This window comes from Raphanus sativus, chromosome 9 (genome assembly GCF_000801105.2).
Source record: "Raphanus sativus cultivar WK10039 chromosome 9, ASM80110v3, whole genome shotgun sequence".
Classification (NCBI taxonomy): Eukaryota; Viridiplantae; Streptophyta; class Magnoliopsida; order Brassicales; family Brassicaceae; genus Raphanus; species Raphanus sativus.
In genome coordinates, this window is record NC_079519.1 from 27,039,805 (window position 1) to 27,065,479 (window position 25,675).

General features: G+C 34.6%; 4 protein-coding genes and 1 long non-coding RNA gene across 6 annotated transcripts; 4 read left to right on the plus strand and 1 right to left on the minus strand.

The window, feature by feature from the left end:
* Positions 1-2,625: 2,625 nt before the first annotated feature.
* On the plus strand, positions 2,626-5,941 carry LOC108827564 (serine/threonine-protein kinase BSK7). Of its 2 annotated transcripts, XR_008938906.1 has the most exons (11): positions 2,626-3,188; positions 3,284-3,510; positions 3,603-3,738; positions 3,824-3,957; positions 4,050-4,155; positions 4,254-4,339; positions 4,454-4,642; positions 4,735-4,887; positions 5,053-5,166; positions 5,252-5,639; positions 5,765-5,941. XR_008938906.1 is itself a non-coding variant. In XM_018600987.2 (10 exons), exons 1-10 carry the CDS (start codon positions 3,107-3,109, stop codon positions 5,492-5,494), a joined length of 1,470 nt encoding a protein of 489 aa, XP_018456489.1. In that variant the 5' UTR covers positions 2,626-3,106; the 3' UTR covers positions 5,495-5,941. The 2 variants fall into 2 exon arrangements, 1 of the variants encoding a protein (XP_018456489.1); XM_018600987.2 differs by having other exon boundaries at positions 5,252-5,941.
* A 299-nt stretch (positions 5,942-6,240) lies between these two features.
* LOC108827190 (uncharacterized) lies at positions 6,241-9,137 on the plus strand. Its single transcript, XM_018600549.2, has 3 exons — positions 6,241-6,709; positions 6,857-8,262; positions 8,441-9,137. Exons 1-3 carry the CDS (start codon positions 6,667-6,669, stop codon positions 8,723-8,725), a joined length of 1,734 nt encoding a protein of 577 aa, XP_018456051.1. The 5' UTR covers positions 6,241-6,666; the 3' UTR covers positions 8,726-9,137.
* Positions 9,138-14,065: 4,928 nt separating this feature from the next.
* Positions 14,066-14,879, plus strand: LOC108826358 (protein GL2-INTERACTING REPRESSOR 2). Its single transcript, XM_018599747.2, has one exon. It carries the CDS (start codon positions 14,167-14,169, stop codon positions 14,524-14,526), a length of 360 nt encoding a protein of 119 aa, XP_018455249.1. The 5' UTR covers positions 14,066-14,166; the 3' UTR covers positions 14,527-14,879.
* Positions 14,880-17,407: 2,528 nt separating this feature from the next.
* LOC108827145 (uncharacterized) lies at positions 17,408-19,239 on the minus strand. Its single transcript, XR_001945606.2, has 3 exons — positions 18,571-19,239; positions 17,721-18,392; positions 17,408-17,643 (listed from the first exon to the last, which is right to left on the minus strand). It is a non-coding gene; the product is annotated as an uncharacterized LOC108827145 (long non-coding RNA).
* Positions 19,240-20,420: 1,181 nt separating this feature from the next.
* LOC130500187 (uncharacterized) lies at positions 20,421-20,996 on the plus strand. Its single transcript, XM_056994941.1, has one exon. The coding sequence runs from the start codon at positions 20,421-20,423 to the stop codon at positions 20,994-20,996; it is 576 nt and encodes a 191-aa protein (XP_056850921.1).
* Positions 20,997-25,675: the final 4,679 nt, after the last annotated feature.

The following is a 25,675-nucleotide window of genomic DNA, read 5'->3' on the forward strand; positions in this document are numbered from 1 at the left end:
GCCGGTTTTGTTATCAAGTACTCCATGCCGTTTATATTGAAACAAGCTGTACACCGTGTAGTTTCGTTTTACTCGCTATAGTGGGTTTTCTTTCTTGGCCCTGAATGTTGAAGGCGGCTTTGTTAGGCCCAGAAGATGATTAAGCTAATTAGCTAAACTAGTTTTTTTTCGACAATAAGCTTTTTATTTATCGTGACAAAAAAAAAGCTTTTTTATTTATTTATTATTATTATCATCATCTTTTCCGACAATAAGCTAAAGGGTACAAATTCAGAGTTCTTCACATACGAAATCTTGTTGAACTATATAAGTGATCTTAAACTACAAAACTTTTTTTTGAAAAGTGACTTTCTAAAACTATCTGAATTTCCTAAAGGGAAAATTCATAAAAATACCCGAACTAAATTTTGTTAAGTTTTTTAATACCCAAACTTTTTTACTATCCAGTTTAATACCCTAACTAATTATTTTTCTCATTTTAATACCCAAATTTTTAACACTGTACCCACTTTAATACCCAAACTTTATTTATTTAAATAAAAATAGTAATAAATTTCAAACAAAACTTAATAAAATCTCAAAAATCTAAGAAAAAATATTAAAAATTCTAATTTTATTTTAAGATTTAGAAAAAAGGTTGATAAACCATGGAAAATTTATTTTTTTTTTTAAAATAAATGAATTTTAATGATAAAAATAATTTTCGTTTTTTATTTCAGAAAAAAAAACTAAATACAATATTTAAAACTTAGAAATTTTATTACAAAATTTAATATTTTACACTATTTAGTTATTTTTATTTCTCAAACACCAAAAAAGTTTAGAATTTTCTGAGTTTATCTTGTAAATTTTAGAATTTTTTAAACTTTTATTTGAAACTTATTAGTATTTTTATTAAAATAAATAAAGTTCGGGTATTAAAGTGGGCACAGTTTTAAAAGTTTGGATATTAAAATGAGCAAAATAATTAGTTGGGGTATTAAATTGGATAGTGAAAAAGTTTGGGTATTAAAAAGCTTAACAAAATTTAGTTCGGGTATTTTTATGGAATTTTCCCTTTCTTAAATGAACCTTTACATTTTATTTACATGTAAGATTTGATAGAAAACAAAAGTTTCAAGAAAATAAGGAAAAGTTGTATGTTTTCAAGGTAAGAAGAAACAAATAAAACAGTAAAAATATTATTGATATTGCTCGCAGCCTCGCAGGTAAATGATGTGATGGTCGGTTAAAAGGCGTTCATACTGTTCAAAAAATTATTGGAGCGTTATGTCGGTGGCAATTAGAAACCTTAAATTTACCATACTTTTTGTATCAATAAATACCTTTTTAATTTTATTAATTAACACGATAATTAATATCGGTTACAAATTTGGTTCAAACAAAATGGTCTAATTAATCTAACAAAATTCGCTCATCCACCATACTATCATATTCCGCTAAAGAAAATGATAGACTATCGATCTTCGTTCTCTACTATTGTAGATTACCACGAGAAGATGAAGTTTACCTCGTTTCTTCGGTTTTTGGAACATCATATGGCATCATGTGTCATCACCGGAGTGTCTGGTTTATGATGATCTCCCAAGCTTATCGTCTCTACTGATTATGAAGTCAAATGTGTGCTGGTGGTTCTCATTAACACAGTCAAGTGTGTGTTGTGGTTCTCATTAACACAGTGGCAAGTCTTGAGACCTTGTATGGAGGTGGGATGATACGGGTTTGTGTAGGTTTCATGAGTAGATTTGACAGCCGGTCGTCAATGGTCTTTTAGTGGCTTCTCGATGTGATTCCTAGCTTCGTATCTCCTCTATGCTGCTTCCTTCCCCATTACATCCGATAGAATGAAGGTGACGGCTTTCTTGATCAGAGTGTCACTTCTAGTTTTTCATTGTTGATATGTCTCTATCGACTACAGCTCAAATTATTGTTCTTCGATTCTCGAAGGCTTCAAGTGTTGTAGCGATTCTTGGGTGCAGCCGTAGATCGTCATGGTGTCGCTCTTGGTCTATGCTCACATCCCATCGCCTCACGAGTTCCCTATTATGTGGTGGTGTAGCTTAACTTTTATATGCAGGTTTAGAGGCTTAATATTAGGAAGTGGCGATGTTTCAATATGTTTCTTGCATTGTTCAATGTGGCTATGGTGAGTGTATAGTTTGGACCGATGCTTCTCTTATAATAATTGATCTTTGAATTCCTTGTTTATTGTCGTGTGCACTTAAAAAGTGGTTTAGATTACAAGATTGGATAAGATCTTTGGGATCCATCTATCCCAAAACCATCGTGAGAAATCTGGACATCTGAAGTAACAATGTGAATCTCATATTTTTGTCGTTGAAGGTTGAGAACAGTGACGGATTCTCGAAGATTATCGGTCCAATTTAATAGAACACGTCGAATAATAAGTCGAACAAAGCTAAAGCTAATTAGTAAAAGTTTAATTTGAGAATTTTTGTTCGGTTCAATGCTTGTAATCAAAAACTTTATTTCTTTTTGAGTCTTATTTATAAAAATTTTAATTTAAAAGAAAAGAAACAGAAAGATTAATGGTTGGTAGTAGTGTGTGATAGCAAAAATGAGTTGTTCTTAGTTTTCTTAGGACCCATTAGTGAGTTGACTTGGTGAGGAGAGGAGAGGCCTGCTGCCTCTGCTTTGCTGTTCCTCTCTTACATATACACTAACCCCCAAAACACACGAAAATATAAAGTTTTTAATTTTTTAACTTTCTGGCAAAGTTGTCTGCTTTTGTGTTCCCACAAAAAGGATAGAAAGTTTTAGGTTCTTGAGCTTTCTCTCTCGAGCTAAACACCCACACGAGCGCCTCGATTCCTCATTTCCAACTTTTTTCACATTTATTCTCTCTTCTCTGCTTTACTTTAATTTCCACCGATCCGTTTTCTCGATTCTGACCCCCTTTTTCGCATCGTTTTGTTAAGTTGAAGAACATTACAAGAACTGTGTTTTGTCTGATCTGTTAAATTCTTTTTCCTAAGCTCTGAAAAGAAATTCAACGCGGTTTTGATCTGGTCAAGGTCTCGATTGAGATAAAAATCAGCAGTTTTTTAGGGAGGGGTTTATGGTTTGACTGAAACACTTGATTAAAATGGGTTGTGAAGTTTCCAAGCTATGTACATTCTGTTGCCTTTCAGAGCCTCAAGAATCCAATCGTGGACTCACCAGCTCTGGTAATTAAAAAACTTATAGCTCTGACTCTGATCATTTATTTTTTACCCTTTTTGTTGTTTTAATCGTGGATTTGTTTTTTTTCTTTCTCTGTCAGGTGGTGATGATAGGATAGGTGGTGAAGGGAACGATGTGCCTCAGTTTCGTGAATTCTCTATAGAGACGCTAAGGAACGCTACGTCAGGGTTTTCTACAGAGAATATAGTATCAGAGCATGGTGAGAAAGCTCCCAATGTTGTCTACAAAGGGAAGTTGGATAATCAGAGACGTATCGCTGTCAAGAGGTTTAACAGGAAAGCTTGGCCTGATTCTCGTCAGTTCCTGGTAACTAACTATCTTTGTTTGCTTAATAATAAAGCTCTTACCTTTATATGCAATCTTGGTTCCTGAATCTCTTTGGTTTCTTTTGACAATAGGAGGAAGCTAAAGCTGTTGGTCAGTTAAGGAACTATAGGATGGCTAATCTGCTTGGATGTTGTTATGAAGGTGAAGAGAGACTTCTTGTTGCTGAGTTTATGCCTAATGAAACTTTGGCTAAGCATCTTTTCCACTGTGAGAATCATCTCTCTCTTCTCTCTTTACATGAAGCTTGTCTTGTGTCTCAGTATGTAAGACAGATACTTTTGATATGTTTCAGGGGAGTCACAACCGATGAAGTGGGCAATGAGACTAAGAGTAGCTTTACATATTGCTCAAGCTTTGGAGTACTGTACAGGCAAAGGGCGTGCACTCTACCATGACCTTAATGCTTATAGAGTTCTCTTTGATGATGTAAGTTAAAGGTTATATGTTTGTTTGTTTTTGCTTCTTTCCTTGTTGATGTGTGCATTATAAAATTCATAATATGGTTTCTCTTTGTTTAGGACTCGAATCCAAGGCTTTCTTGCTTTGGTCTGATGAAAAATAGTAGGGATGGTAAGAGTTATAGTACCAACCTGGCTTTCACTCCTCCTGAGTATCTCAGAACAGGTATATATACTTAACCACTTGCATATCAGTTTGCTTTATTTGTACTGTGGCTAAGTTTTTTTCTGACATAATAGTTTTTGTGTGTGTTGTGTCTGAAGGTCGCGTGACACCAGAAAGTGTGATGTACAGTTATGGAACTCTGTTGCTTGATCTTCTCAGTGGAAAACACATTCCTCCAAGCCATGTAAGCCTTATGGTTTAAGATACTAAATCATCCACTCTGTACCAAGTACCATATCATTTCTGAGAAGAGTGGTTCTTATCTAATTTGAACTTTACTTGTACTGTGTATTCTTAGGCGCTGGACCTCATAAGGGACAGGAACATTCAAATGTTGATAGACTCATGTTTGGAGGGTCAATTTTCAAGTGATGACGGGACTGAACTGGTACGGTTAGCTTCTAGATGCTTACAGTATGAGCCTCGAGAACGGCCTAACCCAAAATCTCTAGTCACTGCAATGATCCCTCTTCAGAAGGATCTTGAGGTATTTTCCCACAACCACTTTTATTTTATCTTTCACAAGTTCTTATATCTATTGGCTGATGTGTTTTGTGCATTTTAAAAAATCATGTAAAGACTCCTTCACATCAACTAATGGGCATACCAAGCAGTGCCTCAACAACGCCTCTTTCACCACTCGGAGAAGCATGCCTAAGAACTGACCTAACTGCCATACATGAGATTGTTGAAAAACTTGGTTATAAAGATGATGAGGGAGCAGCCACAGAGGTTCACTTCCTTAACACCAACCTTTTTTTTTCTTAATCATTCTCGTAATTGTCTCATTGCAAGTCCTTGGCAAGACTGTAATCCACAGTGCATTGAGCTACCTAGATTCTTATTTTAATCTGATCACCATTTTTGGCTTTGTTTGTTATCTGCAAAAATGTTCAGCTTTCGTTCCAGATGTGGACCAACCAGATGCAGGACTCGCTGAACTTCAAGAAAAAGGGTGATGTTGCTTTCAGGCATAAAGACTTTGCAAATGCTGCTGAATGTTATTCTCAGGTTAGAACCTTTACTTCTTGATTGTTTGAGGTTTTCAGGCAAACCATATACAGTTTCTGATCCAAAAAAGTGTTGTTATTGACAGTTTATAGAGGGTGGGACAATGGTTTCACCAACTGTTTATGCAAGGAGAAGTCTGTGTCACCTGATGAATGAGATGCCTCAAGAGGCGTTGAATGATGCAATGCAAGCCCAAGTGATATCTCCCGCTTGGCATATCGCATCTTATCTTCAAGCTGTAGCTCTCACAGCTCTAGGACAAGAGAACGAAGCACACGCTGCTCTTAAAGACGGATCAATGCTCGAAAGCAAAAGAAACGCTCTATGATTATGATAACAAAAAAAAAAGAGGAAAACAAGAGAAAAAACAGCTCGTAGGCTTTGCAGAATATGATCAAAACCCACCACCATCTTCCTCATAAGTAGATAGGAGCCACTAAACGGCTCTCATATTGTGTGCATCCTCATCACTGGTCAGTTTCGTAGTTCCCTCTTTTTTTTTTCAAATACTGGATGATGCATTCATTTGCAAATTGGACTCTCTTTTTTTTTTTTGTGTGTTTTCTGTTACTGGCATGAACATTTCCCTATTATACAGAAGAAAAAGTTGCCTACTTTGATTATGGACTGGGAATGGTGTGATTGTGGATTTTCTTTGGTGGGTTCCGTGCTTTGTAATCAATGTTTTGTAATAACAAATAACATGTATGTAAACTTTGTATTTTGGCTTTTTGATGATCTTTTGAATTTTGCATATCAGAGATGTTCTTGTTTATGTGCTAAACTTTTCTGTCTTGAGATCTAAATATCTCATACATAAAAAAGGGCCCAATAGGGTTCAAATTCAGTACGAATGCTCTACCACTGAGCTATGGACACGTGGATGCATAGTTTGCATTTTTTTTTTGTTAATGATAAATACATTAATCTTACTCGAGTAGCATGTAGAATAGCTGTGTGCAGGAGTCCATGCTCTTGCTTACAAGAAAGGATACTAGGGAAAGTAAAAAACTAAGTGGTCTTCTGTAGCTTAAATCTATAAAAACACATCACACATGTTCTTTTGTTATTTTATCTCTAATTGAAAATATATTTGGAAGAATGTACAGAAAGGTTATTTTTTTATTTAATTTACTGGAGTTTCAGAGGCTCCTCTGGTCAGGATATTGTTTCTCTCCTTTTGCTTTTAGTTGGGGGTACTGATTGCATCTGCTTTTTTTGGTACTACTCTTCAGGATCACTACTCTGAAACCATCAATTGGTATTTGATTGTGTCTTTTAGCACACCCTTTCTATGATTGGCTTAGAATGCAAGTGAAACCAAAGCTTTGTCTTTTTAAAAATATTTTTTTGAGACAACTTTTGTCCGTTGCTTTCATTACCTTCACAACTACTTGATTCCTATGTAACTTGGACCTTTAGATCTGCAAGGAGCGTAGCTGAATCTTGACTTCTCTATCAAGATTTGCGATTTTAACGTCTTCTCTCTGTAAAAGTTTAATGAACAGTGATAGCTCTTCCATCATTTTTGAAGGAGTGTCTGGTAAGATCAACTCACTTTTCTTTTTATCTGTTTGCCACATTCTCTTCTCTTCTCTTATGTACACCATTATGATCAAAGGCTCCTAGTTTTAGTCATGGAACTGGCATTACAACAATACTAATGCCTTTAGAATCAAATTCTCTGCAGAAGTTTTGGCCTTGTCTGATGGTTATATAGATTTGTTGATTCCTACAAAAGCAGCAACTATGGCATCGCAGTGTTCTGAAAACGTTATTCCTACTCTACGTGATTTCTTCAACTCCCAAAAGCCAGGGGAAGAGGATGAGTTTATGGTTCATCAGGTCCTCAACTCCTCTTCCAAGAACATTCCACCGAGACCTACAAAACTAGGAAACAAGGCAAAAGAGAGACACGGTCTCTTCAATCAGGGAAGAATAAGAAGCAGAAGAAACATATCAGATGCTGAAAAGTTCTCTGTGGAGCAATACTCTTCTAGTGGTTTCTTTGGGGTACGGTTCAACACAAACGGAAGACAACAACAGCAACAACGATCAGCTAAGCCTTTAGGGTCAGATAGAAACATGGAACCGAGATTGCAGAAGTCATTCTCCGCTAGAATGCAACTCCCCTTTATGCTATCTTCAAAGCCAAGCAACCAGTCTACGAATAATTCAAGCTGGTTTAGCCGTATCAAGAAAATGTCTAATCCATTTTCAAATCGAAACTCTCTGATACCAAAGTCAGGAGAAATCAAGGTCAGTGGAGTAGGAGAAACACTCTCAAGAAACAAGTCTTCTTCACCTGTTCATCTACATGCCCATCTCAGTATCCAACATGAACTTGGGATGCCTGTTTTCACCTTCTCTCTAGACCACCCGGATGATGTGTATACGGCCAGGACGTGGATGGATGTTAACGACTCTCGGTTCGTCTATTCGTTTCGTTACATTGGTGGTAGAAGCAACAAGAACCTCGGAGAACAGAGGTCGAACGTTTCAGGTATAGACTCTTCACTTATAGGACAGATGCAAGTTTCAACTCAAGTCTCCTTAGAGGTAGAAGAAGAACCATACGAAGATCCTGTGGAATCAGCCGTGTCAGAGTTCGTTCTTTTTGACATCGCACGTGCAAGGAGAAGTGGACTCAAGAGTGAACAACTGTCAAGACAGAACAGTGTATCTGATGGCTCAAAGCATCTGCAAAGGCAGAACAGTTTCAGCAGAGGGTTGACTCGTAGTTTCTCAAAACATTCAGAGAACAGTGCAACATCATCTGATCCTTTGCCGGCCACGGATTTACATCCAGGACTAGAGATTGCAGCAGTTGTTATTCGAGACTCTTCTTCTAGCAATAATGAAAGTCTTGAGTGCATGAAGAACAGTAAACTCTCTAGACGAGAGATGAAGGTTATAGTTCCATCAGGAAACCACGGTTTGCCTGATGCTGAAAACTCATGCCCTACACCGATACTGCAGAGATGGAGATCAGGTGGTGGATGTGATTGTAGCGGATGGGACATGGGTTGTCACCTTTTTGTCTTAGAAGAACAACAACTCATCAACAATCACCACTGTTTAGAACTTTTCATTGAGGTACGATTTATTTTCTTGCAGTAGCCAAGCTAAATGAATATCTAATTCCGCGAGGGATTAGTCGGTTGGGTCTCGGCCCAGCGGACACCTTGGGTTATCCAAAAAAAATATCTTTTTCTTATGGTGATTCAACTTGTCTTTCTTGATCTTGAGATATAAAAAAAAAACTGTATTTCAGGGAGAGAAGGAGAGCACACCAGCAATGACAATGGCATTCATGAGAGAAGGTCATTACGAGGTAAACTTCCATGCAAGGCTCTCAGCTTTACAAGCATTCTCAGTATGTGTGGCTGAGCTGCACAGAACAGAAGTATCAAGAGGAGAAAGAAGCGACTCTTTGTCTAGATGCAGTTCGCTTAGAGAGCTTATTGACATGGCAACTCCGGTAAACAGAGATATCAACGAAGAAGTCATTTCGTCTTTCATGCCTAATGTCACTTTCTCTCCAATTTCAAGGGTCTAAAAAAAACATATCAGAACGTAATATCTCCGTAATATCTCCGTAGTCCTTCCTTTATGTGCATATATAGCTACACTCGACATATAATAAAGTTATAAAGCCAGAGTCTGTGATACAAGTGCAGATGAAATTAGTTAAAGTTTAGAACTTTGGCAGCACAAATGTTTGTACTTACTTTGTCCTCTATGACTCAAAGAAGTCGGTTTGTTTCAAATTTTATACTCTCACTTGCCACCCGTTTCATAATATGTATCGTTTTCGAATCTGTTGTTTTTCTATCCTCTATAGTCATAAAAAAGAAAGTAGTCGTTTACCTAAATTTAAAAGGAAATTAGTCCATGTCAGTTCAGCTTATAGAGTAATTGTTATACATACTTGCTTTGGAAACAAATCTGTAATAAAATTTTAGTACTTCTTTATTTGTGTGAAAACTCTTCTAAAATGATCATTTCTAATTTGAAATAGAGGAATTGTGAATCTCACTTTACTCCAGTGTCTTTATCTTATGCTGCTGAGTTTTAATTGACTCGGTCTAGTTTTCTTTTTATTTTTCGTTTTAACATAGTTTTATTAAATTTTAATATTATAAAGAGTTTACTAGACACATAACCAATTTTTAATTTACTTATGTAGCAATTATGTGACTTGTGAATATAATTGGAAAAAACAGTGGTTGACCATGGTGTGAAAACATTGTCGGCAAACAAAAAGGCAGATTTTAATTATTTTTGTGTATAAAATTACAATGCAAAAGGTAATCAGATGCAAACGAATTTAAAAACCAACGTTTAAAGATTTGATTATGTGTGGAGGAAGTTTCTAGCAACAATTATGATTTCCGGGTGCATATTTATGATAATTGCACACTTGTGCATGGGAGTGGGACCTTGGCAAAACTTAGCACAATTATGATAATTGCACTTGTTAATACATAGGAATTTAAATATTATTAGTAATGAGAGTTCTATTAAGAAAAAAAAAAGTAATCAAACCTATACTAAAAGGAGAATAAGATCAAAAAAGAGGCTGTCCACGTTAAAAAAAAAAATCGACCAATATGAGTAGAGCTTCACGCCACGTCAGATGTGTCACTTAAGTCGTTGGGCTTCGAATTCCACAGGCCCGGCAATATGTTCATGCATCTGTAAAGTATTGGTGCTATTTTGTTGTCAGCTATATAAATGAAAAAAAAAAATTAAATCCCTCCAGTAGATATAGACTCAGAGTAGTAAGCCATCGACATCTTGTTGAAACAAACGATCTCAATTTGGTTACCAAAGTTCGAACTCTGCCATAGGTCTTAAACCTTAGGCAGCCAATTCCTTAGTTATTTACTGGGTTTGATTTGGGCCGAGCTGACTAGTATATTTTGGTGCTTACCTTTAAACTTTTAGTACGCTATACATAAGTTTCACATATATAAATTTTCATTTATGTGCAGATCCATTTATTAGGTTGAATAGTTTTTTTGTAAGGTTTTGTTTACAAATTCACCATGAAATTTACAAGTGTTCAAACACATATGGAGTCTTGAGGAGGCAACTCGTCTATTGGGTGCTGTTATTAGACTGCCAGCGTGGCCATCCTTTAAATGGTTATCATCTAAAATCTTAGCTTCTCTTAACTCCTTATCACATTGGAAACTTGAAAAGCAAGAGAGTCTATCAACAAGCCGGCCTTCCGTATTGATAGGAGTGTGATCTCCTTGGATCTTTCTCAATCATATGTGGCTATAGGGGCTTTCTTAATTGGATGTCCTCCTTTTCTGTTTAAGATAGTCGGTTTGAGTGTCTTTCTTTTTTGTTTATGATTGTGTTTGATCCAATTTGGTGGTTCCCTATCCTTCTTGTTGTATTGGTTTTTATGGTTTGAAGTAATGAAAGGTTCTTCCAGTGTCTAAGACAAGTCCTGAGGAAAAAACTGTTTGCAACAGTATAAACAAACAAATATCTAAAGTACAAGATAAATGTATCACAATTCCAAAACGATGGTAAAGAAACAGCATATATATACATCGATACTCAAACAAAAAAAAAAGAAGAAAATTCAAAAGAATAAGATATATCAAGTAGTAGTCTACATGAATGTTCACCACACGAGAACTATGTTGTAGGTTAACTTAAAACGATGAAGAAATATATTTATCTTTTTGAAATTTTTCTAGATAAGAGAAGAAGAAAGCATGTCACTCTACCGGTACAAATACAATTTTCATCGGTTCAGAATAATTTGTTGCAAACACTATTTTCTAGTTAACTGGTTGGGCTTCTTATTTGGGCTTATTTACTTGATAATAATAAAGCCTACAATATAATTGATCAGGCATGTTCCGCGAGTTTAAAAACATTGGCTTAAGACGCAAGGAAGGAATAAAGGATCATATATAAGATTTAGGTTCGCTGACTTCAGTGACTTGAGTAACTGAGATCCTTTTTTACCCCAGTTTTGGTGCGAAGAAACTTACTGATCAAGCATACATAACTTGAGCCCTTGCACATTTTAGTACTAGCTAGTTCATATCACTTGTCTCTGTATCTAGGATCTTAGTGGGCATGTGCTAAGCCCATCTTCAACACAACCTCACAAATTCAATCTTTGAGAGATGAGTAGAGGTATGAATAGAAGTGGCTGATATCGAGAGAGAATGCCTGATAAAGAGTAGAAGAAACAAGGTTAATTAACTCCTTTAAAACAAAATTATAAAATCACAATATATTCTTCTTGATCTAAAACACGCAAAAGCATGCATTGTATCAGCATTCTCCAATACATATGACGCTTTCGTTGTGATCCATAGACATCAAATCGAAACGTGTGTTTATCTGTGTCCACACAAAACCAGCTGTCCGATTTACCTTTGATTTCAATCTTGCTCGTATCTTTGCTTTTCAGATCATAACAGAAAAAATTGTCATTTTGAGTTGCACTTATAACCTTTAGTGTAATACCATTGATCAATTGTAGCTGAGAAGGCTACAATAACAGAGTCTTCCTGACTATTCCTTGTTTCCAAAACCCATAAATCCACCAAACTCTTGCTCTAAGATTGGTTTGGTCAAGAAGAGTTACTTCTCCTCAATATTCTATAAGAGCTCCCATTCGTGACATTTGTAATCAGCTCTCTCCATCCTTGCGGTCCATTTTTATTATATGGCTTTATATCCCCTTTTTTCTTAACATGATAGCTAATTTAAAGCACATTTTGAAACAATGCATTTTGTGTGAGTCTATAAAAGAGTTTCAATTTAAAATTCTACACAATATAATTTCATGATTTCCTATAACTTTTTTTTTGTGCAACTCAATTGATTAAAAACTTAGATGGATTCATACAATTGGCCCGATAAACCCATTGGAGAGAGCAGATTAGGCTAGTCTATCTGCAGACCCATGATTTCCTATAACTATTTTAACATAAGATACGAAAATTCATCTATCTTATTAAAACAGAAACATTCTGTTGGACCTAACATTTATTTTGTAAGTTTTTAAATTAAATACACCTTTATATTTTATAGTTAAACATACATTAAGTCACTAATGTTCCTTTATTTATATTACTATCCATGTTTCCAAACAATATACTTATTTCTTTATACTACTATCAATGTTTCCAAACAATATATTTTTTATACTACTATCAATGTTTCCAAATAATACAATAATTAATCTTAGTTATTTTATATCTATCATTTTCTCTTTAAAATTTTGTAGAAACGTCATAATTTCATAAATTACAAAATAGTGAACTTTAAAATTTCGATTATAAGATTACAAATTATGAAATTATTACAATTTAAATCCAATTAGATTACATATCGGTCATCCATCAGTTCAATCGGTTAGTCTCGGGTTTTAGTAATTTTTTAATATGAATATTTTAAAAACATAAATTGAATTGTCAGATCTCCGGATTAACCGGTATAATCACAATCGGGTTGAATTTAAAAATACTGAATTAAATGCAAAAATATTTTAAATACACTCTTTAAAAATAACCAAAATATTTGTTAAATTATTAGTGAAATTTTTCATCGCAAAATATCCCGCACTTCAAAAACGCGGATCAAAATCTAGTTCATAACATTAATTGTAAATCCAGCCAAGCATGTCATAGTTTCAGTTGAATGAAATTAATTGTAAGGTTGCTAGCTTTAATTATATTAGTTCGGAAGATATACACTATACTATAAGTGTAGTCTATTGTTTTGAATAGAGAAAATATAAATTTGTTTTAACAGAGTCCTTCTTCCCCCAAATAAATCATTAAATAACTTCACATGGGAAATTAACTCAAACTGCAAATATTAATAGCTTGCTTTTGGTGCGAAGCTACGTGATATTGTAGTCATAACATTTACTTCGACATGGCCATCTTTTTACTAGTATTTTATAAGTTTCTTTACAAGATTTTGTAATCCTGTGATTAACATTAATACACATTCAATTTTCTTCCTGCTTCGATTAAGACCCTTTACTTGTACGTTGGTGGTCTACATAAAGACGTATACATATCTGTTTTCATTAAATACAATCAAAGACTATTCGTTTTCTTCTGTCAACAAATATTATTCGTAATTCTTCCTTCTTGATAAATACTTGTACCAAATGAAATTTCGGAGAAAATTAAAGAACACTGACAAAGCTAGTTACTTAATTTAGGACTCAGTTTTGTTTTATAGCAAATGTATTACGTGTTCGATTTTTGTATATATAATATTAATATTTTTTTTGGAAAATAAATTTTGCATACTATGAACACGTAACATACATACAAATATATCACTGCATTTTAACCATATTTGATAAACACATTTAAAAACCTACGAAAAGTTCAACAAAATTGGATAATAGTTAAAGCATTTACAAAATTACCAACTGTGAACCAAGCTGAGGTTTGTTTAGTGTTTGTGCTATCTGATTTTAGCAGTGTAGATTTAATAATTCACGTTAATAAATATAGCACATTATAATCAGTAAAAATATTTCAAAACTGAAAACATTAATTAAAAAAAAGAGACTAAAAATAATTTCAAAATCAAAACCACCGACTAAAGTTTGTAATATGTTGGTTTGATATTAGTATTATCATCATGCCATAATCCAAATATAAGAAAAACATAATTATAAAATGTATGCTTTAATATTAAACAATTTGTCAACATTGCCATTTAAACAGAAAAAGTAGAATTGTTTTTCTTCAACCGGTAGTTAAGCAGAAATAGTTGTTGGAAGTAAAAGACTAGTCTACGTAGCTGTCATAGTTATTTCACCTATCGTAATTAAATTGAGCCTTAATGAAAATCAATCTCTCTCTCTCCCTGAACAGTGGTATATGTGTATGTGTGTGTGTTTGTGTTTATAAAACGGCCTTACGAGAATCAACAAGAGTAAACTTCTCAATAAAACCAAAATCTCTTTCTTAACCCCCAACGAAAGAACCAATGAGCCAGAGGAACAAGAACGGCCCTAAGCTCGAGCTGAAGCTTAACCTCTCGCCACCTCCTTCTCAAGCCAACCTGATGAGCCTAGTTCGTTCTCCAAGCCGATCCAACACAACTTCGCCAAGCTCATGCGTTTCATCTGAAACGTACCAGGAGGAGATGGAGACAACAATCTCAGTGGTACTTGTTGGTTGCCCTCGTTGCCTTATGTACGTTATGCTCTCTCAAGATGACCCAAAATGTCCAAAATGCAAAAGCACCGTCCTACTTGATTTCCTCAACCAAGACGCCTCCCCCGCTACAACTGCTCCTGCCGCCACCACTGAACGCAATAAGACATGGTGGAATTTTTTTGTTTAATCCAACCCTTTGTCCGAAATATAAACCTATAGGCTAGTTGATCCAACCGTACTTGTTTCTATATATTTCTTTTGCTTCTTCTCGTGGTTGTTTGGTGTTAGAGTAGTGCTAATCACGCTCCACGTTTAGACCAAACATGAAGTGGAGCGCGAGTAGCACTAACTTTGCTTTTAATGCGATACGAAATTATTTGAGCAAATTATGTTCAGTATGATGAAATATTCACACTGTGTGTCTATGTGCTTCTAAACCTTTGCACCTTGGAGATTTGAAAGACTAATGTCCTCTGTTTCTTAAAAAAATTACAAACGGTGTTTCTTGAATTAATAAACTGTAAAAAGAAACATTCGAGATTCGGTTGGTTTGTTGAACATAGGAGATACGGAGATACAACATTTATCCCGGTTCGAATCTCATTTGAAACTAAATTCTAGCAATGTGAAAAGTTTGTGTTTGAATTCGACCCAGACATTTTATAAAGTAGTCCGGTAACATGAAATTACGTGTGAAATGACATTAATCCGAATGTATTTCAAATTCAAATTAAAACAATATGATAAACAGTCCATTTATAATATTAAATATATTTTTTATGTGTGAACGGACCAACTGGTAGAATATTTTTTTTTAAAGTTCATTAAGATGCTGAATTTTTTAGGAGAAATTTCATATATACACTTTTTAGGTATCACTTTTTATATATACACTTAGAAGAAAAACATTTTTAAAAATACATAAATCATTAATAGGCAAAAGACAAAAATAACCTCTCACAATTCTAATCTAATTATATGTATCTTTCTATTCCGATAGAAAACTTTAATAAAAACCTAGTTGAAATGGTTAGAGATGAAATAAAACTACCATAATGTCAAAAAAAATCTATAAAATTATTTGGGTTTGTGCACATAGTTTTACTCACCAAACTCATTACGTTTTACCTAATATTCATATTGAAAAGAACGACCAAAGAACAACAATCATTTGCATATATTCTTCTTTTTTGGACCAAACCATCATATATCTAAACAACAAAAGAAACGAAAATTGTATTTAGCAACCCTAATATGCGCATATTCATAAGAAAAACTAACAGGCTTTCAGACTTTTGTTTGTAGCTACTGATAAGTCTAAATGCTGAATTATCTATCTTATTAAAACAGAAATATTATAACTTCTTTTAGGTGGATTTTTAAGTTGGCATCACATTATTATTCTTAGTCTAACCTTTCATTTAAATATTTCCTTAAAGAGTTTAATATCAACCGTCTATCATTTAACTCCAATCTTTGTCTTACATTATCTATACTATTAAACAATATATATATTCTTTTCGTTAGAGTATACTCACATTATCATATTTATATTGTATCATAGTGCAAATATAACAATCTTTTTTATTATAGTCAAATGAATACAATAAATGTCTCCAATATAATATTACACGAGTCTAAGTTCTTAAAGTAAAAATATAAATAGATAGAAATAAAAATAAATATTACACATGTTATTAAAAATATAAATATTATATGAGTAGGTTAACAAAAAAAACAAATATTACATGAATCCTTAGCCAGTCATTATACAATTTTGACTATCTTGGTCCAGTTATCTCCTAAACCAATTGATTCAATTAACCAAATAACTTAAGAACATGTTTCCTCTCATCATCAAACTATAATTATCTTAAACACAAAACCCCCTTTAATTAAAAAAATAATTATGTGGCTCAAATACTGATGAATCTTTAAATTTTAAATAGCTTGATACAGAACTTTTGAAACTCAATACTAAAGATATCAGAATATATTTTTTTTTATGCTCAAATAATCGAGGTTTGTTTTGAATATACACTAAATAGAATATACTAACATATATTCTTATTTCAATAACAGAAGCATCAATTTATACTAAAAATTTGATTATTGGAAAACTTTTTCACCAAGTTGACTCTACTATGCCTAAAATCTCGATTTCAATCAAATATTCACAATCAAATTGTCAGATTTGAAAAATCATGAATATGGAAAACCCTTTTCTCCAAGTTTATTCTTCTATACCTAAAATTTCGGTGTCATGAGATTTTATATTTATTATATGTAACTTAATAGGTTAGAAAATATTCATTTCCTCCCACTAAAATGTGTCTATAAATACTTGCCTTCATATTCATCATTGGACATTCACAAAACATTAAAAAAAAACTCCAAAAAGCACAATGTAAAAACCAAATCGTATTGGTTGATATTATATCAGTGTTTTCACCATACAGTTATATCTTTAATACACCAATGAAAAACTATTAATAGAAAAAACAGTTTTAACATTGTTCTTAAACAATTCATTTTGGACAAACTCGAAATTATATAAAATCACATTATGTGAAAAGGACAATCTCCAAATTATAATAACTATTATATAATATATGTTATGTGTTAAAAACAAAAAATAAAATCTGCGCAGTCGCGCGGATCATGATCTAGTTATATATTAAATACAAAATTAATGCTAAGGGGTTGAAAATTGGTTAAGATTAAAGAGAGGTAGTAGTTATAGCTTCAATAGATTAAAATTAATTAATTCATTAAAATCAAGTTTAAATGCAATAGTAACTGAGGCATTTGAAAATAATGATCGTTACGTAAGTATGATAAATACGAATTCAATTCCTCCCCTAATAAAATTAGTATAATTTTTATTGTCAAATTTTTTTATGTTGTGTAATTAACTATAGGTCACCAATTTTCTTCTCTTACCAAACATTTATCATCTTAAATTCTCACTAATCGCGTTTATTTACTTAATGCAACTGTCGTAGCAATTAAACGAAGTAGATCTGTTTGGGCCAGACCAACTTGCACAGCCTCTCCTAATCAGCCCATTAATTGTTATAAACGCTTTTAATGGTCAGGAATGTAAAATCACAGACCGGCTTAAAGGGTTTAAGGAAGAAGAGACCGTGAAATTTAACATTTACTGGAGATGCTTAAATCGGTTCTTGATCAGAGTGGCTACGTGCTGCGCAACCCACACGGAGCCAGCCACGGTGCAGCAGAATCCATGAGTGTGACCTTCCCTCTCGATAGATAAGGAAGTACCAGGCGCCTGCTTTGAAATCTGCACAGTGGAGATTCTAAGTGAGACTCTCCTTCATGTCTCAGAAAATAATCGATTGAAGATCAAATCTATTAAACCTCTTCAAAGAGTTGCAGTGGACCCCAATGATCATCAATGCCAAATAAAAATGCGAGCTTGCTCTGGTTCTCTCTCATGAACTCCCAATCTGGCTCTGCTGCGAGAGCTTATATGCAAAAAAAAAAAAGGTGAAACGATGGCTCAAACTATAGTCCAAAAGCTTGATCATTTTTTTAGAGCTTGCGTAGTTTGAGTTCAAATCTTAACTCTTAAACTCCATAAGAGCACACTGTCAAAAGAAGAATACCTCTCTAAACTCTCTAAACTACACTAGACTACAAGCTACTGATTTAACTAGTGACCACAACAACACAAAACACTAGAAAAAAAAACTGTTGAATACGAGAATGCGCTTCTGTCCTTTTTTGCTTTAAACACAGTTCCCATGAAAAGCAGAGTTAGAATCAATGAGTTGCCTTCTCTTTGCAATCTGCTGATGTTTCTGAGACAAGCTAAGAGCAGCATCAAGCTCAAGAAGCGGTTGCCTGCCTCCATTTAAACTGAGAAGTGACTGACTATAAGTAGAACCGGAAGAAACACAAGCATGATCGATGACCAATCAGAAGATTCACGAATAGCCTAACCGATCAACGAGCTTCTCTAACAGTTCAATCAGTGTTGGCCATGATGACACTCCACAGATTTCTCTAACTGCTCCAGTTCTCACCTTCCTGGAAAAATTCAATTTATAATCAGTTAATTGTTTGATTTTCTCACAAATCCATTAGTGAATCTATATTGACTGAATAACACATTAGTATCAACATGAATTTGAAAATTAAAATTAAAATTAAAATCGTATAGCGAGACTGGATTTAGTTTGAACGAACATCGAAGAAGAGAACATACCAGGCGCTGCAGCTGAGCACGAAACCCGGGACGAACATGCTCATCAGCGAGGGCGGAGGACATGGGAGGGAGGAGAAGAGAAGAAGTGGCGGAATAGGAAGACCAGATAGGGCAAGGATATGATTTCGGAAAAGCTGAGGGGGAGAGGAACCGATTTTGCTTTTCTGTCGTCTAAATAAGATACGTGGCTTATTAGATTAATTCATTTTTTCCAATACCTCATTAAATTTAAGAGACGTAATAAGATGCGCCAATAAACATGCTCGTTTCAAACAGTAATCATAAACCAGAGGAAGTTTCTAAAGACTAGAACTATTGGCTGCGATTGATGACTGAGGATTAGAACCTTCCTTCTCCACCCGATCTGAGATACCACCGCCTCTGAAGTTTTGTTCATCGACGCAATTGAAACAACCACAGCCTTAGTCCATCCGAGGCGATTGAATAGTGATCAACAAAAAAGCTCCTCGCGCTGCCATCATCGGGGCCGGGGGTGATGGAACCGTAGCCTTTCCGGTCAATCTCGCCGCTTAGCATCGCATTAAGCCCTAATTTCGACTTTGACCTTAGATCCGCCACGTCAGCTCCCTTCTCTACCAATCAGACTTTATTTTTTCGTATTTAATATTTTTTTTTAATATTCGCTACGATTTAGACCTGTTTATTTTATTATTATATTATATATATATTTTAAAACAGCAAAATTTATATACTAAGATTTTTGACTCCACGTGTACACTCCAAGTATTGTAGAGCTGGACAAACTGAAACAAGGCAGATTTTTTCTCGTAGTTTCTTGGGATTTGATAATTATGTAAAGAATAGTCTGTCAAAAAAAAAATTGATAGCTTGCACTATCTATGAGCATTAGAAAAAAACGTACCTAAGAAAATTTGTGTATTTTTGAACAAAAAAAAATGTTGTATTTTTTTTTCACTAACTAAGAAAATTTGTTTATTCTTTAAAAAACGTACCTAAGAATATTTCATCACTTCCGTTGTCAATCGGACATTGCATACAAAGAGAACTTTTGTCTGTGTCGAGTTTGTTTATGGTGTGTACATAATTGTTAAATCATATTTAGTTTTCTTATTTTCTTAACAATATAATATAACGGCATCAAATGTAAATAGAATAAATTTAGATGGTTTTATGTATTTTAGGACCTATTCAAGCAATATGTGGGTTTAATTAGAGTTAGTCTAATAATAATATTTCAGTGAATAAAGAAGAATCTAAATAATTTTCTCACAGTTTATACGAATAATAAATCCTAAAATAATTTTTCAAACTTGAATGGATTACTCTCTACACTAAAACATGGGTTCCAACCTGAATGGAACTTCCAAGAAAGAGGAGAGAGACTGTCAGACGGTGGGGACCGGGTAACGGACAAATAGAGTATCTGATACTTAGATTGTTCAATGGTGACAAAATGAAGAATTAGAGTATCTTATACCTCTTTCTACTTAAAGTGTATCTGATAGTTTTTTTGTTTTTGACTTAAAAGTGTATCTTGTTATAAACGTGCATGAAACAAATGTCAAAAATGACAGCACCGAATTACCCAAGCTTCGTGTAAATGTAACAAGTGTGGAGCCCATTATCACTGTGCATGCATAGTAATTTACTTTTCTTACTTCTATATATACGATCGACTTCGATCATTGTAAGACACACAATTCTCTCCTCCTCCTCTATATAATAAACTTTCTCTCGTTTACTCTCTTGTATCAGTATTATCTCTCTTCTGCGGGTATAAAATTTCACTCTTATTTAAAATTCTCGATACTATAAAATTATAACTTATTTTATAACACGTTATCAGCACGATCACTCTGCAATTCGAAATGGCAAATATCGAGAAACTTCAGTTTCCGGCCTTAGAAATAACTGGGGCAAATTACACGGCGTGGATAACTAATATGGAGCTTCATCTAGATTCAGAGAAAATACTCGACACAATAAAAGAAGGAAACAAAACGGCATCTCATGAAAAGGCTAAGGCCGTAATATTTCTGAGAAAGCACCTAGATGAAAACCTTACGCATGACTATGCAAGGATAAAAGATCCTCTAGATCTTTGGAAAGCCCTAAAGGAGAGGTTTGATAACCAGAAGAAAATAACTCTTCCCCATGCACTCGATGAATGGGCGAACCTGCGGTTTCAAGATTTTGAAAAGGTGGAAACGTACAATTCCGCTATATTAAGGATAGCGGCGCAATTAGAATATTGCGGTAAGCCCGTGACGGAAGCAGAAATGCTTGAGAAAACTTACCAAACGTTCCACAAAAACCATTATGTTCTACAAGAACAATACAGAAACCGTGGATACACGAGGTTCTCTGAACTCGCTGTAGCGCTCATGATAGCGGAGAAAAATAATGAACTCCTTATCAAAAACCACAATATCCGACCCACATGAACCAAAGCATTTCCTGAGGTGAATGCAACGGATGTAAAAAATCCGGAAAGAGGAAATGTTTCCTATCGTGGTCGTGGTCGTGGTCGTGGTTACGGTCGTGGTCGTGGCCATCGATTTAATCGTGGTAATGAAAGGAGTTACAACCCAAAAGGAAGGGGATCCAACACGTGGAATCGATCCGATCGTGGAAAAGGGAATGAAGCCCAAGAAAACCCTACTCGTAAAAACGAGAACGTCTGTTACAGATGTGGATCGAAGGGGCATTGGTCTCAAGTATGCCGAACTCCTCAGCATCTATGTAAGTTGTACCAAGAAACCATCAGAGGCAAAGCAAAGGAAGTTAATCTTAATGAGCACTTTGAGGGTACAACATCTACATACCTTGAGTCTTCTGACTTTATGGACGATGTCGACGAGGCCACTCATCAAGATAATTAAAATGCTTATAGTAATCAAGCCCAATAATGCCAGTGATGCCATAAATTATTATTACTATTATGTATTTTCAGTTCTAGAATAAAATTGTTTTTCGAAACAACTAATGTATAATTATAGTTTAATGTATAAGTGAGTGTGTGCTTATAATCAATGTATAATTATATAATGTTTACTTATGAAATTTTATTTTCTTTATTAATATTAATTGTGTGTTACAGAAATGGATAATGGAACAACAACTAAGCAAATTGGTAGAGAAGTTTGCATTCCAGATAGTGGTACAACACATACTATACTGAAAGATAAGAGATATTTCTCTAACTTAAAGTCAGCAAAAATGACTGTAAACACAATATCAGGTCCTACGGATTTGATTGAAGGAATTGGCAAAGCAAACTTTATGTTACCTAATGGAACAAAGTTTTCCATAAAAAATGCTTTATATTCTCCAAATTCAAAGAGAAATTTGCTGAGTTTCAAGGATATATACCTTCAAGGATATGAAACTCAGTCTGCAACTGAGAATGGAAAGAAGTATATGTATATAACTTCTGAAAAGTCAGGCAAAAATCTTGTACTGGAAAAGTTTCCAAAACTTCCTTCTGGATTACATCAGACTTATATTAATGCGATAGAATCAAACCTTGTGGTCAAAAGAAATCCAGAAGATGTTACATTATGGCATGACCGTCTTGGTCACCCAGGCACTACAATGATGCGAAAAATCATTGAAAGTTCACATGGCCATTCAATGAAGACCCAAGATCTATATCAGAGTAATAAAATGACATGTGTTGCATGTGCTCTTGGGAAATTAATCATAAGACCATCACCAACCAAAATCGATAAAGAATCACCAAAGTTCTTGGAAAGAATCCAAGGTGACATTTGTGGACCTATACATCCGCCATGTGGACCATTCTACTACTTTATGGTATTAATCGATGCGTCAAGTAGATGGTCACATGTTTGCCTATTATCATCTCGAAATATGGCATTTGCGAGATTTCTAACTCAAATAATCAAATTAAGAGCTCAGTTCTCTGATCATCCAATTAAAAGAGTTAGATTAGATAATGCTGGTGAATTCACATCCCAAGCATTTAATAATTACTGTATGGTATCAGGGATTGAAGTAGAACACTCAGTTGCTCATGTTCATACCCGAAACGGTTTGGCAGAATCATTAATTAAACGATTGCAATTGATTGCAAGGCCATTGATCATGAGATCAAAACTTCCAACCTCCGTATGGGGACATGCCATTTTGCATGCAGAAGCACTCATTCGGATAAGACCCAGTGCGTACCATAGATATTCCCCATTACAATTAGCATTTGGTAGAGAACCAAATATTTCTCATCTAAAAGTCTTTGGTTGTGCGGTTTATATTCCAATAGCACCACCGCAACGTACAAAGATGGGACCGCAAAGACGGTTAGGAATATATATTGGTTATGATTCTCCATCAATAATAAGATACCTAGAACCACAAACTGGTGATGTGTTTACGGCACGATTTGCCGATTGTCATTTCAATGAGAAAGAGTTCCCAACTCTAGGGGGAGACAATAATCAAGTAGGAAAGGAAATCAAATGGAATGTGCCATCTTTATTACACCTTGATCCTCCTACGAAACAGTCAGAACTAGAAGTTCGACGTATCATGCAGTTACAAAATATAGCAAATCAATTACCTGATGCATTTGCCGATACCAAAATGGTAACTAAATCACACATACCAGCTGCGAATACTCCTGCTCGTATTGAAATACCACAAAAATATGGAGCGGCAGTTGATACACGTGAATCAGGAACACGTTTGAAGCGCGGTAGACCTATTGGTTCGAAAGATAAAGTTCCTAGAAAACGTAAGGAAAGTGAAAAGCATGATACTCCCAAAATAACAGAAAATATTTTGGAAGAAGAAAATTGTGAATCTAACGATAATATAGAGCATCTTGAATCTGAAGAAAATCACGAGATTTCTATCAATTACATCCATAATGGAAAAATATGGAAACGAAGTGAGATGGATGGTATTGATGATGTTTTCTCATATCTTTTAGCAAAGGAAATAAATGAAGAAAACGAAGATCCAGAACCGAAGTCTGTATATGAATGTCAAAAGAGACATGACTGGATAAAATGGAAAGATGCAATTCAAGTCGAACTAGATTCCCTTAACAAACGAAATGTATTCGGACCTATTGTGCTCACACCCAAAGATGTGAAACCTGTTGGATACAAATGGGTGTTCGTCCGAAAACGAAATGAGAAAAATGAGATTACAAGATACAAAGCTCGTCTCGTAGCCCAAGGTTTTTCTCAAAGGCCTGGAATTGATTATGAGGAAACATATTCTCCTGTTATGGATGCAATCACTTTTAGATTCTTGATGAGTCTAGCAGCTGATAAAAATCTCGAAATGCGTCTCATGGATGTTGTTACAGCATATTTATATGGATCATTAGATACTGATATCTATATGAGAATCCCAGATGGATTTAAAATTCCAGAAATGTTGAGTTCCAAACCTAAAGAGTTATGTGCAATAAAACTGCAAAGATCATTATACGGCTTAAAGCAATCAGGACGTATGTGGTATAATCGTCTAAGTGAACATTTAACAAAAGAAGGATACACAAATGATCCAATATGCCCTTGTGTTTTTATAAAGAAAAATACAATCGGATTTGTGATAATCGCGGTGTACGTTGATGATCTTAATATTATCGGAACTCAAGAAGAAATACAAAAAGCATCAGATTATTTAAAAGGAGAATTCGAGATGAAAGATCTCGGACAGACAAAATATTGTCTAGGTTTACAGATTGAGCATTCTCAAAAGGGTATATTTCTACATCAATCTACATATACCAAAAGAGTACTGAAACGCTTTAACATGGATAAAGCAACTCCTCTTAGCACTCCGATGGTAGTTAGATCACTTAATGTTGAAAATGATCCATTCCGACCATCCGAGGAAAATGAAGAAATACTTGGTCCTGAAGTTCCATATCTAAGTGCAATTGGAGCTCTTATGTATCTTGCAAATTGTACTCGACCAGATATATCTTTTGCCATCAATCTTTTAGCAAGATTCAGTTCATCCCCTACACGAAGAATTGGAATGGAATTAAACATGTCTTTCGTTACCTTCAAGGAACTATTGATTTAGGTCTATTTTACCCTAAAAATTCAAAGGGTCGAATGATTGGTTTTGCAGATGCAGGTTACTTGTCAGATCCACACAAAGCTAGATCACAAACGGGATACATTTTTACAATTGGAGGTACCGCCATATCTTGGCGTTCTCAAAAGCAGACACTCGTGGCTACTTCTTCAAATCATGCTGAGATCATCGCACTCCATGAAACAAGTCGAGAATGTATATGGCTAAGATCAATAAGCCGACATATCTGTTCAAGCAGTGGAATTGACGAAAATATGGAGCCAACTATTCTATATGAAGATAATGCGGCATGTGTTGCTCAAACAAAGGAAGGATATATCAAAAGCGATAGGACGAAGCATATTCATCCGAAATTCTTCTCATACACACAAGAACTCGAGAAGAAGAAAGAGATTGAAGTAAGATATGTTCGATCAAGCGACAATGCAGCTGACCTCTTCACTAAATCACTTCCTACCTCGGTGTTCAGAAAACATGTTCATAACATTGGAATGCGTCATCAGAATGATTTATGACTGCTCATTCGAGGGGGAGCTTACGTGGTTGTACTCTTTTTACCTTACTATGGTTTTTCCCATTGGGTTTTCCTGGAAAGGTTTTTAACGAGGCAACAAAAGATGTTAAGCAAAAGATGATAGTGGACACTGGTCTCCAAGGGGGAGTGTTATAAACGTGCATGAAACAAATGTCAAAAATGACAGCACCGAATTACCCAAGCTTCGTGTAAATGTAACAAGTGTGGAGCCCATTATCACTGTGCATGCATAGTAATTTTTACTTTTCTTACTTCTATATATACGATCGACTTCGATCATTGTAAGACACACAATTCTCTCCTCCTCCTCTATATATAATAACTTTCTCTCGTTTACTCTCTTGTATCAGTATTATCTCTCTTCTGCGGGTATAAAATTTCACTTATTTAAAATTCTCGATACTATAAAAATTATAACTTATTTTATAACATATACTGATAGTTTTGGATGTTTTTTTGTTCTGGAAAATGTGTATTTTAAATTTTGAAATTTTCATCTGCCACAAAAAA

Coding starts and splice junctions, on each gene's coding strand:
- LOC108827564 (XM_018600987.2), top strand. CDS start 3,107: ATGGGTTGTGAAGTTTCCAAGCTATGTACATTCTGTTGCCTTTCAGAG. Junction 3,958..4,049: donor ATAGAGTTCTCTTTGATGAT/GTAAGTTAAAGG, acceptor CTCTTTGTTTAG/GACTCGAATCCAAGGCTTTC. Junction 5,167..5,251: donor CTGCTGAATGTTATTCTCAG/GTTAGAACCTTT, acceptor TGTTATTGACAG/TTTATAGAGGGTGGGACAAT.
- LOC130500187 (XM_056994941.1), top strand. CDS start 20,421: ATGGCAAATATCGAGAAACTTCAGTTTCCGGCCTTAGAAATAACTGGG.
- LOC108826358 (XM_018599747.2), top strand. CDS start 14,167: ATGAGCCAGAGGAACAAGAACGGCCCTAAGCTCGAGCTGAAGCTTAAC.
- LOC108827190 (XM_018600549.2), top strand. CDS start 6,667: ATGAACAGTGATAGCTCTTCCATCATTTTTGAAGGAGTGTCTG. Junction 6,710..6,856: donor CATTTTTGAAGGAGTGTCTG/GTAAGATCAACT, acceptor AATTCTCTGCAG/AAGTTTTGGCCTTGTCTGAT. Junction 8,263..8,440: donor GTTTAGAACTTTTCATTGAG/GTACGATTTATT, acceptor ACTGTATTTCAG/GGAGAGAAGGAGAGCACACC.